Raw genomic sequence first — 12,723 nt, forward strand, 5'->3', positions numbered from 1 at the left:
GAAGAAGAAAATGACATCAGAAATGGGTCAATATGGCAACTGCTCAGATGTGACACACCGATGCTTTATTCATTGCTAACAGTGACCACTCTTGCCACACGTGCAGACGGCCTCCGAGGCAATCACAGGGCTGTGGGGGCACTGCTGGAGCATTTGCAAGCGGAGAGTCAACCCTGACTTGACTTTTCTTGTCACTGGCACGTGTACTCTGGAAATGTCAGGCAAGGAAACTCCGCAAGAGAGGCTGCTTAGAGGACACAAGCTTTACCAGGGATAGCAGACTTTGGAGTCATGGAAAGGATTTTCTAGGGCCCCACAGCTCTGCTACTGAGAGTGCACCCCATCCAACACGCACGTGCTCCAAACCCCTGCTCCAGGAACAGTAATTGTTTCATATAAAGCAAACCAGCATCAGCAGGAGCTAGTAAGGCAGTGATTAGGACACAATTCTGCCAATGGTTGATTTGGGTCACATTCATTTTGACAGATTAAGCATCTGATCTTCAGCTCCAGTAAGTGGGGACTGGGGAAGCCCTCTTTGCGATGTCGTATATTTTGGCTTCGGCACGCAACCTCAGGAGAAGTCAGGTACCCAAATGCTTGAGAAGTATCAGAGGCCCAAGGGATGCCTCTTCACATTTTCTTATGACTCACATGGGTCCTGGCATAGCACGTTGGCTTGTGATGATCCCCTTCTTGGGTCCAAAATCATATATGTGCTTAGCACAACTTAGTTACATAGCACAGACACCAGGGAAGCAGGCTGCTAGCTGATGGGGAGGGTCGTACTGCTTCTGCTAAGTCAGGCCAAGTCCTGCTCCCTCCCCCTGCCCCCCCAAAAGTAAGGCTGATGTTGTTTGCTGTAATTATTGCGCTCTGAGTAACCAGAAAGAGTTACGCTTCAGTGTAAGATTTTTGTTTAGCTCTACCATGGATGTACAGGGTACGCCGCTCCACTTGAATCACCTTGAACTTGAATTCTGGACCTAGCGACTGTGCAGCTGCTGCTCCTCTTGTGTGTCGCTGGATGCTAATAGCTGTCTACACATGAGTTTATGTTGCCTAGCAGACAAGGAGGCGCAGAGGTTGAGTGTGACTGGTTTACTGATAGATGTGTTTTTTTCCATTACCTCTTAATGAGCTTCGTTAAACCAAAATCCACCTGTGCCTTCTGAAAAAAATGTGAGAAGTGCTTATTTTGGTCAGGCTGTTTCAGTGTTGTCTGATTTTCTGCTCATTGACTTGAGTTGAGTGGGTTTTGGATCAGTCCCCAACCTATTCCACGCACATGAGCGTTACGTATCATTCATTTGCTGCCGCCAAAGTCGTCACCCTCAGTTTCCATACAGGGTTGGGGTGCTGGAAATGGCTGTAAGGGGCTGTGCTGGTTTTGGCTGGGATAGAGTTAATTTTCTTCACAGTAGCTAGTATGGGGCTATGTTTTGGATTTGTGCTGGAAACAAAGCTGATAACACAGGGATGTTTTAGTTACCGCTGAGCAGTGCTTACACAGAGCCAAGGCCTTTTCTGCCTCTCACCCCACCCCACCAGTGAGTGGGCTGGGGGTGCACAAGAGGCTGGGAGGGGACACAGCCGGGACAGCTGACCCCAGCTGACCAAAGGGGTATCCCACACCATATGACGTCATGCTCAGCATATAAAGCTGGGGGAAGAAGAAGCAAGGGGGGGATGTTTGGAGTGATGGCGTTTGTCTTCCCAAGTAACCGTTACACGTGATGGAGCCCTGCTTTCCTGGAGATGGCTGAACACCTGCCTGCCGATGGGAAGTAGGGAATGAATTCCTTGTTCCGCTTTGCTTGCGTGTACGGCTTTTGCTTTACCTATTGAACTGTTTTTATCTCAACCCATGAGTTTTCTCAGTTTTACCCTTCTGATTCTCTCCCCCAACCCATTGTGGGGGAAGTGAGCCAGCGGCTGTGGTGGTGCTTAGTTGCCGGCTGGGGTTAAACCACCACAGGGGCACCTCTAGAAAACTTGCTGTTGCCTTCAGAAGAGGCAGGGTTTTGCTATCAATGTCCTTCCACTGCTGTACAGAAGCAAGCTGAAGGACTTAGTCTAGACAGTGACCTTCTAGAAGTGGATGTCTTGCAGAAGAGGTTCTAGGTATTGCAAACACCTTGCCGTGGTGCTTTTAGATCTCGTCCTCCCCTGTGGAAGGGCTTGTGTCTACCCAACTTAGGTGCCTAAAGTTTAGTGAATAGGATGGGGGAAGCTCTGGATGACTTAAAAAACACCAATGCTTCTCTGTGGACCTCTAGGGAAACTAAGCACTTACTGTAGGAGGACAGCTAAAGGCACCTAAAATTTAGGCACAAGCTGGGCATCCACACAGGATGGAATACATCCACTCCATAATCCCTAGGGTACTCTTCACTTTTAGCAGAGACCTCAGAAAGTATATCCAGATGATGAACTCGCTGGCTAGAAAGCTGTTGTGACAGTATACGTTTGTCAGCCTTAGGGTTCTTGGAGCCCTGGAGCTCATCTGCATTATGGTAATTTGCAACAAGAAACCAACAGTAACAGTTGGCATATATTCAAAGATTTTATATTCGTAACTTAGGCTTTTTATAAGTGATGAATAATTACCATGAACACTGGTTTGTTTGAGTGTGAGGGGGAATATGGATTCCTGAGTGCTTTGCCAGCAGAGTTCACATCAGTTCTACTTTCAGCAATGTATGTTAATGCAGCAACAGGGGAAACAGCATAAGTACTGTGAGGAGGGAGAAAAGGGAATCTCTGTGATTTAGCCAAACTGGATATTAATGAATTACCCTACAGTAAGCATTTGCAGCTGCTTTTATGCTAAGCGTCACTTAACATACTTCTGTGTGGAGGGGGAGGACGAAGCTTGTACAGATGGTAGAAACGCATCAGCCTGGCCTATCAGAGTAGAAAATCTGGCCATTAATGCTTTATCAGTTCTTACCAAGTTTGTTCTCACTTGACTGAATCATAGAAATTTAAAAGATGTGTATAGACTAAGCATAGTTGAATGTCACAGATACGGTACAGATAAGATTTTTGGATAAGCATATGTAAAAGGGAATTATCTGTCAGAACAACTTGTTTTTTTCACACTCACTCTTGGCCAGACTAAGATTTGTTTTCCATTTTCCATGTAATGTGCCAAATGCATGCAGGTACCATTGTGGGAGGCTGGCATTTGCTGAACTGCTAAATCCTCTCTAGCTCTGGCTTCTTCTTATGGGCAGATTTGTGTTGTCCTTTGTTTTTCTTAATCTTTTAGGAATTGACAGAGAGTACACTACCTACCTTGCCTCTTTTACAGGACTGCTGTTAGCACACTTTATTTCAGGTGCTAAGTACTGTGTATGTCTCCTGAAACGGGGGGGTGTGTGTGTGTGTGTGTGTCTGTGTGTTGGTGTGTGTATGCATGCACATGCCTCCAGAAACACATGGTGGAAACCATCAGTCCTCAGATCCTTAGCCACAGGGAGTTCGTTGCTAGTTTCTACCTCATCTCACACAATTCCCTTTGGGGGACTGTACCGTTTTAGGTACAACCAGATGAGATGTGTCCAAATTTCTCCCATTTCAAAACAAATTTAAAATGAACTTTTGTAGGATTTCCCCATTGAATACTGGGTGGCCAGAGAAGGAGTTTTCTCCTCTGAGTTGGAATTTGAGTGAATCACTCAACTCAACCAGGCCAAGTTCCCTTTTCTGGGTAACAGGGATAAACAATATTTGTTGTGACAGAGCAGTATAACTTCAGCCATTACGGGGCTTTAAATGCTTTCATTTCCTTGGGGGGGAAGGATGAGAGAAATGCAAATGTTATCCGTGAGAAAGACAATGTTTGCAGCTGGAGTAAAACCATTGCAAACGACAGGCTCAAGAGCCACTCCAAAGAAGACATGGTGCAATGGGAAATAACAGCCAATTGGGACTCTGAAGATGTGCATTTGGATAACACATATTGTACCTAGACCATTAGATTTCTTTCCCACAGAGTCATTTGCTAGCATTTCCTCACATCCAAATCCTTTTTTCCCCGAATTTCCTTTGAGTTTGACGTACAGGACTGGTAAAGACTATGTCTCATTCTAACTGTGTCTTATTTGATGTCTTATTCCAGCACCTCGACAGGAATCCTCATGGATACAGGTCTCAGAGGGAGTCAAATTCCCTCTGCAACGTTAGGAAAAATGTCTGGCTGTCTTACGGTGACCCTAACTTTTGCCACCAATGAAGAAAATATTTCCGCGTGGGTTCATCTGTTCTTTGGTTTGGTTGCCATGAGCCAGGCAGTACCAAGTGCAGCTCCAGCCCAGCTGCAAATATATGCTGATTTTGCTGAGCAGGATGAATGAGGAGATAAGAAGAAGCTGGAGGTACTGTGGTGTGGGAGGGCAGATGGGGGAATTGGAAGTAAAGTGAGGTCGGAGACCACTGCAGTAAGGAGCAGAGGAAAGTTGTAAGGAGGTAGGACCGATTTCCTAATCCACAGGAAAGCAGGTTTCATTAGATCTGCAGAACAATCTATTTTATTCAAGCGTTGAAAGAAGGAAATACTCAAAATGAAACCAAAGCTGGCCAAACACTGTGGCCTCTGATGTCATCGCGAAGCCCTCAGCTCAGCTGGTGTGTTTGTCATGCTCATGACTCTGCGTATGTTTGCACGGCCCTCTCTATTATGGCTCTTTTGTGCTTCCTTCTCTCATTACTGTATTCATTATTTTCTGACAGATCCTCATCCCCTTTGCCTTTTAATATTTCCTTAGTGCTGGTACTCGCAGCAATATCAAACCGATGCCAGCAATTAAGTGACACCACTGCATGTTTCTTCACAACATTGTCTTCCGCATGCCGACCTTTCCCCAGCAAAGAGCCACACCATTTTAATAGCCTACATCTCCCAGCCTTGTCTCTCTGGATGTCTTCTCCCTCTCGCAGTGGGTGACCAGCCACTTTCAAAGCCCTACCTACCAGCTCAGGGCATTTTTCATCCTCAGTCACAGCCCTGTAATTTGCAAACAGGGCTCTGTGCTGGCTGATAGGTCAGGAAGCTAGCAAAATAGTTCTTTTGGTTGAGATGATTTTATGTTGAGAGCAGGATAGGATCATGTATTTTTAATATGCAAGACAACATTAACAACAGTCAGAGGTGTCAGGGGAGAGGATTAATATTTTGTTTCGCAGAACAATTCAATCTTTCCTTTCAATACAGCTGCTAAGTTTTTTACCATAACTAAATGTAATTAAAGTGCTGCTGATCTGCACCACGATTTGTAAATTGGAGTCCACTGAAAAGCCCCAACCAGGAGCCACACAAGCACACATCACTCCCCTGCACACAGTCCTAGCCAAAAAGACCCATGGCCATACGGTCTTTGAGACATTATCTGGTGTTAGTTTGGCAGGATTTATGTAGCTTATTACTGTGCAATAGCCACAAAATACACCACTGCCTACGAAAGATAAATGATAACAAGTCTTCCTGCAGAATTTTCTGGCAGTCTAGATCTGACTGTGCAACTAGGTCGGCTCTTTTCTGGCTTTCTGAAAAAGCCACTTTTTTGCCCTTTCAGTCTTTCCCATCTACATAATGAAATGGCCATAACAGAATGAATCCTTTTTGTTCTTCCCAGCCCACCAAAAGAGCTGGCATTTTGATGGTCACTCTCCAATTCAGTTTTCCACATTTGGCCATAGCCGAGTACTGCCTGCTGAGGCACTGCGCTGTCCCAGTCTGCTACTCGTTCCTTACTCTATCAGTCACTTGTTTTTCATGGTCAGTGTCATCCCCTCCACCCAATGCAGCCAGAAAATAAGTTGGTACTTACTTGTATTGCTGTGTCCTGTAGATCCCTGTTGTGACTCCTACAATAATAACAGAAAAAAGGTACGGTGTGTTATTTTTATGGCAATTTTTAGCTGCAATACTTGCTTGAACATTACCTTAAGAATACAAACAGCATTTTTAATTGTTCACTCAGTTTCAAAGTAATTTTCAATTACAAGAATAAATCCAATATTTCTTTCAAAATCCATTAATTCTAAGGCTTGTAAACTTATTTCACAACAATCCTTTAATGGTGCAATTCCTTGTATAGCTATTACGACTCTCCTGCTCACTATTCATTTATTGATCAGCCAAAACATCTTCTACAAGTTTAGATGAGAAGACAGAGGGAAGACCAATATTGTTTCATGGACCACTGGATTCCTGAAGTAGTAGCACAGCTGGTCTTTCCTTTTCACATGTTGATATTGACAGCACCGGAGAATGGAAATACAGACTTTAGTTCTGGGTCCCCGAGATTACAAGGTCAACCTTGTATCACAACTGCAATATCTATGAATACAGTGCCATAAATCAGACCATTTTTTCCTCAGGTGCAAATGTTCACATATTTTACTCACAGAATTTGTTTGCATTCATAAAAAAATATAGAAGAAGCCGATAAATAGAAGGGAAATACAAATATAAACTATAACAAAAAGATATTTAAATTAAGGAAAAAAAGAACACTTTGCTATGGATGACAGCAGGGAAGGTATTCTGTATGTAAATCTGCTTCTGAATAACCCAGACACGCACAGGAATACCACCTTGTATACATGCTGCAGGTAACAACCGCAGTAAAGACCGCTCAGAGAGGCCGGGCACCCACAGCAACACACGTGGTCATTTTCGGTGAGGAATCGGGTGCTGGACCAGCTCCCTGGTCCACAGCGGCTGGGCGATGAGCCAAACGCACAGCTCATCAACAAAGGAACTGCAAGTCCCCAGGGAGCTCAAGGATGCTCCGACTCGGCCGAGCTGAGATTTTGCTGCTGAGTCACTCAGAAGCATGCCGCAGGGGTTCAGGCCCCCGAGAATTTCTTGGCGTCTCTAAATGGAGGTTGGCTGGACCGCAGGCACTGGGGTCTTGAGGGCTCGGCTAATCAAATCCCCTCGATCTGCACCATTTGCTTTGGTGTCAAGGCTCTCAGACTGCACGGCTTTGATCTGTAATTTTTATGCTATAATACACATCTGCAATTCACTGCCATCCTACGCACCTGAAATGCTAGACATAAAATTTTTGGGCAAGCCCAAAACCTCCCATTGCAGTATGAAAAGATCTGTGCCATGTTTCACATGCTGACAATAATTTCTCAATAATTTGAAATTGTCTACTTTTGACAAATTGCCTCAGCTTTTTGTGAATGCTTCTGATGAAGGGATATTAAAGCCTGTTTTTTTCTGGTGACTGAATATAATCTTAAGAAGTCAGGATCAGCTTGCAGTGGTGATGTAGTGACATGTACACTTGAATTTAAATGCTATTCTAGTAGCCAAGCAGGCTGCCAATAAAAGTAGGCTGTTAGAGCATGTTCAGTTTCCAGAATAGTGAATTTATGTACCTAGCGAAGTTTGGGGGAATACAATCATTTTGATGGAAATACCCTCGGGTTTGTAAAAGTGTTTGAAACTGGTAAACAAGGATCTCGCTCACTCTTTTAGATTTTCATCAACCTCAGGAAGAATGCACCCTCCCCTTTAACTGCCTAGCGCAGTACTTACCTCTGCCATTGGCTCTGCATAGTCTCAAATTTGACATCAGCAAAACATATGACCTATAACATTTTCACTTTTCCTTTTACTGATTCTTTAAAATAAGTGTCTTGATTCTCAACAGATTATTCTTAATAATAAAGGCTAATACAAAAATCTCATAGCGAAATAGAGTACAACTCATAGCGAAAACTCATAGCGAAAAAAGTACAACTTTATGTAACTTAAAAACCAAAGGTGAAGTCTTCACTTCTGGAGATTATTTTCTAATGCATTTGCTCCAGCTTGTTAAAATCAACAAGAAAGGAAAAAGTAAATTAATTGAGCACATAAAGAATAACATCACTATGATAACTTAGCTTCTGCTAAGAATAATCACCCAATAGCTTTGTGACAAGACACCAGTTCTCCTGGAGGATAAATTAGGAAACCAGAGATAAATTAATTCTCAAATAACAAAATGATGGCTGATCCCATAATATCACATACACATAACTAGAAATCAAACACCTGACCAAACTTTCAAGACATGAAATCACAGTAAAAATGAAGAAAGAGAGCAAAGCAGGCAGCAGAATGAACAACATTTTTTTTCCCACACAAGAGTAGAGAATTAATGCCTGAACATGAAAGCTCATTCGCACAAGCATCAAGTGAGCTCTTATTTACTGAATTTAATTAATCATTTAAAGTTTATTTATTAAGATGTTTTTAATAAAATTACAATCAAATAATGCCTGATCATTTGTACGTAACAAAGTGTGACAGAGATAGGAGAAAGGAAAGCACACACAGCCTGTCACATCACACGCTGATTCAATTATCCTTCAGCTTTGAAAAACAAGAAATAAAGAGACTGTCACTGCCCCTTCCTAGTAAATTCAAGAGTACAAATTAATTCCACAGAGAAAGCAAATTCAAAGTTAAGGATGAAATGTAACTCTATGCCCTCTATTACATAAAGGACAGTTCCCTAAATGTGCTCTCCCAGCAGCGCTGTGCTGGAAAACCTACTGGGCACTGCCGCACGTGTCAAACCTGACTCAGACTTTCCTTCCGTTCTTGTGCATTAATGCAGACCTCCCATGTTAATGAGGTCTGATTTCATATACAGGTACAGCAAATGTACATACGTCCCTCCATCCACTGAGCATATAGTTATATAGATGGACACATCCACACGCGCAGTTTCAAATAAGCAATTCTGTTATATTTGTGATATATAAACCTCAGTTATTTAGCTTTTATTACTAGACTGATTTCAAAACCAGTCTAGCTATAGTTGCTGTGGCCTTTGCAACTTTAACAGCCTAATTAATAAATTTCCAGTTTCAAGCTGTCAGATCACTAATTACTTGAGTTGCAGGTTAAAAGCAGTATGGCATGTATGGGAACTAATGATGCTGACACTCAGTTTTTATAGACAGTAAAGTAAGGATGATTTGCATCCTTGCAACAGGGCAGGAGTCCCACAAGCTTCTCTCTTCCTCATTCCCAAAATGATAAGTATCTTTACACTTGGGAACTGTCTTCTGTTAAAAAGGATTGCAGCCTACTTGCTTCTCTGGCTGGAAGAGTCATTGCAAATGAAATGAACTGATCTCTCAACACTGCCATAAAGATTGAAAATGAATTCATGGTACCATGCATCGCCTCGAACTAAGAGATGAAACCGATGCCCTGAATTTAGCCGTTTAGCCTCTTTGCTGGCCTTGGCCACTACTTAACTGATAGGCCCATTTATCTGAATAATGTGTGATCCACAACAGTTTGGTGTAGTCCTTAGGTTTTAACAAGTTGGGACAGCTACGTAACTTACCTGTGGGAAAGCTTCCTAAGAGTTATGGAGACATCCCCTACGAGATCCAATAAAGATTTTACACCACACTTCGTGAAAAGCAATAGCTAGCTTACAAATGTTTCAAAAACGTGTTTGAAAAATTAGGAAACCATTCTTTGCATTTTGGAGCCTGAAAAGCAGATGCCTTCTAAAGTCTGCGCCTGTACAGATTCAGAGTAAGCCACAGAAGTAGCTTTTAATTATTTTAAAATATTTTAAAATAGAGGTGGTGTCTAAGATTAACATGATCTATGGCCAGTAATGCAGAATTTTTCCAGATATCTGGTGAATTTTGTTAGGTACTTCTTCCCCATCTCACACAAAGCACTCTAATTTCTGACCATGCAGACCACCCTGGCCACAATACCATTGTGATGTTATTATATGTACAAAAGTATGCTTATATATTGTTAGATGAAATCTTGTCCATCCTAAGCTTAAATAAAATGGAAATTCTACTTTGGTAATAGAAAAGGAAACCACCTAGAAAAGGCCCTTTAAAAATGAATGGTAGATCTCTGAAATGGCTCTGCAGTTCAAACTATTAGAATATTTCCCAGAGAGATGGATGAACACGCAGAGAAAAGACAAGAAAGTCAATATCAATCGTTATTCACATATCTTTGCCCTAAGGTCTGTGGTTCTCCTATTCCTCTATTTATCACAATACATTTAGTTGTGAGGAAGCGCATTCATGATGGCCACACAGGTATGCTGATAATGCATACCCCGCCCATGCACATCTGCACGCACGCCATGCAAGCACATCGCGTGGTGATAATTATGGCAGAAACTGCAGACCTGCAAGCACCACTTCATTTTTGTCATCCATGTCTGGGCACTTCACCTGTTTGTAAGCTGCTGATCCATCTATCTCCTACCGGACTTACTCTAACGTAACAAGCCTCTAGCCTGCCTACCATCTTCAGTCAGCTGTCTGCCTTCAACGAGCAAATAGACAGTGAGTTATTTCCTTCTTTTTCTTTTATAACATGCCAGAGATGTTTTGGTTTACACCCCTGGTACTTCAAAATCATGACACTCTTATCCACGCAAAAGCTGTTTTACTGTAGGCAAATCTTGAAGGTTTCTTGGCTTTGTGGTTATAATTATTCCCTGCACTAAATTTTGCAGAATGGACTTAAAAGTTACCAAAGGAGCTTGCTTTAACAGGAGAAAGGCTATAAACAGCATCAATACCATCTTTCAAGCTTGAACAATTCATGAAATATGCTTGTGGCATATAAACAATATATGGTGATACAAAGTGAAATTTTTATTGGCTCTTACACAGGATAGCTGATTGCATTCCCTTCTGACTTACCAAGTATAAATAATGTAGTTTCCCCAAGCTCGTGCCAATGTGCTTTATCATACCGCACCACATCCTCCCTGGGATGCACATACAATAGCGGAGCTGGTTTCAAGGGACCATCAGCAGGACAAGTAGCCTTGGTCCCTTGGGGGACCAAATACCCCCCTGGCAAATACTTCTGTGGCCCCTCTGGGCATCATGGCACTGGGCTGCCTGCCTCTCTAGCAAAGCTGCCCCTGAAGCCAGGTTGGTGGCAGGGGATGTGTGCCCACTCCTCAGCCCCCGACTGCAGAGGCCAGCGTATTAGTAAAGCCCGCCTCAGACCTCAATGGTTTCAGTGAAAACCTCAGCTAGCGAAGCCAAATGAAGCAGGAGCAACTGGATGGGAGCGGGAGCTTCTTGACTCGCAGCAGCTCTATGTGCCCTGAGGTATCAGTCAGGAGCCCCAGCAGGTGTCCACAGAAGGCACCACATCTGGACGTGCCACCAGGGACACCTGCGGTTTTGCCTTGCGGTGAGGAACCCGTGACCCACACAGCGTCAGTGCTGCTGTCAGGAGATATGCAAACAAGACCGTGTAGCCCTGCAGAGGCTGTAAGCAGGGAAAAGGCAGGGGATACTGGCACACACACGAAGAAGGTCATCAGCACAGCATTAGCCTCAGCCCAGAGACCTCACGTGCTTAGTCAGGGCTCACGTAGGACATATTTTGAGGTGCAGGAGGCATGGTTCTACATGGTGTTGCGTGTCTTACCTTGTTTGGGAAGGGAAACTTGCTTTGTTCTGCCTTTCCTGGTGTGTGAATAGCTGACAGTGGCGGAGGCCATGAATGGGTCATCTCCTGAAAAACAGTATTGTACAGCAAACTGTGTTTAGAAAGTCAATGGAATAGGAGACAGTAATAGTATATCAGTAGCAAGAGTGCCTGGCTAGTGGAATATTTAAGTTACCATAGCTTCTAGGAAATGCCCAGTTTACGTATAATCTAGACTATACATAAGCTACATTGATTTTTATCACAGACTCTTGAGAGCAGTTCTTAAGCACCGTTTCATTTTCCTGAATGGTTAATGCATCTTAAGTACAAGAAGTTTGATTTTTCTGACAATCTGCAACCACATTTTAATCATGCAACATTCTGGCTGGTGAGACTAAGAGAAGAACTTTTATTTTGTAGTAGGAGAACAGAAATTTCAGTTCATGACCAAGTAAAGGGGTACACACTATGGACTAATCACAAAATAGATTTCACAGACAAGGTCAGAATGATAAATGCTTAACATTTGCTCAACGGTTAATTCCTAAAATTGCCTTTATCATTGTAAAGGAGTTGAATGAGCTCCTAACTGCCACTTGTTTGTGCCTTGCAGGTCACAGACATGCAGCAAGCCCTAAACAAGGTGTGCTGCGCTCCACCTTTGTCTCCTCCCTGTGTTGTTTTGAAGGACATTTTTTAATAGCTAAGAGACATACGTAGCTTGACCTGACTTGTATGCAGTCATCCTTGACACAACTTCAGGTAGCAGGTAGACACACCTTCAATACTGTTATCATTAAGCCTGGATGAGTTGGTCTCTGAAGTAAGGCTGCTTTTGGAGAGGTGTAAATTCAACACTTCAGACAAGAAGTTTGTTAAGAGAGAGGCTTCAAAGTCCTCTCTAGTGCAGGCTGTTAAAGGATGGACGTGTTTTTTGACATGTTCAGCACCAACAGCCATAATATTTGGTACACAGTAACTTAGCAGAATTAATATGAGAAGTAACACGGAGCGTGACAACCCTGAAGGTCGGCCCATAAGTTTCAAGGGCTGAAAAGCAAATAACATCCTGCCTAGGCAGGGGGCTCGCTAACACTATTAAGAGTTTGCCTGGCAGATGCTTTGCTGGGTTTTGATACCATTTGCTGACTGTGGAATTGTTTCTCAGTGATATTCCAAGGAGTCGTGCTGAGATCCACGATCAGTCCCAAAATAATACTGGAGTTGTATTTCCATGACTCATTCCTTTTTAAAGAAAA

The 12,723-nt window shown here is 43.0% G+C and overlaps 1 protein-coding gene across 1 annotated transcript in view; it reads right to left on the minus strand.

The window, feature by feature from the left end:
- AFF3 (ALF transcription elongation factor 3) overlaps nucleotides 1-12,723 on the minus strand; it is a 328,116-nt gene that overhangs the window by 120,957 nt on the left and 194,436 nt on the right. Inside the window, exons 5-6 of the mRNA XM_075135785.1 lie at nucleotides 11,462-11,548; nucleotides 5,835-5,871 (exon numbers count right to left, since the gene is read on the minus strand). Of these exons, the coding sequence (XP_074991886.1) occupies nucleotides 5,835-5,871; nucleotides 11,462-11,548 (124 nt within the window). The remainder of the gene's footprint in view (nucleotides 1-5,834; nucleotides 5,872-11,461; nucleotides 11,549-12,723) is intronic.

The sequence above is a fragment of the Calonectris borealis genome, chromosome 1 (genome assembly GCF_964195595.1).
Source record: "Calonectris borealis chromosome 1, bCalBor7.hap1.2, whole genome shotgun sequence".
Classification (NCBI taxonomy): Eukaryota; Metazoa; Chordata; class Aves; order Procellariiformes; family Procellariidae; genus Calonectris; species Calonectris borealis.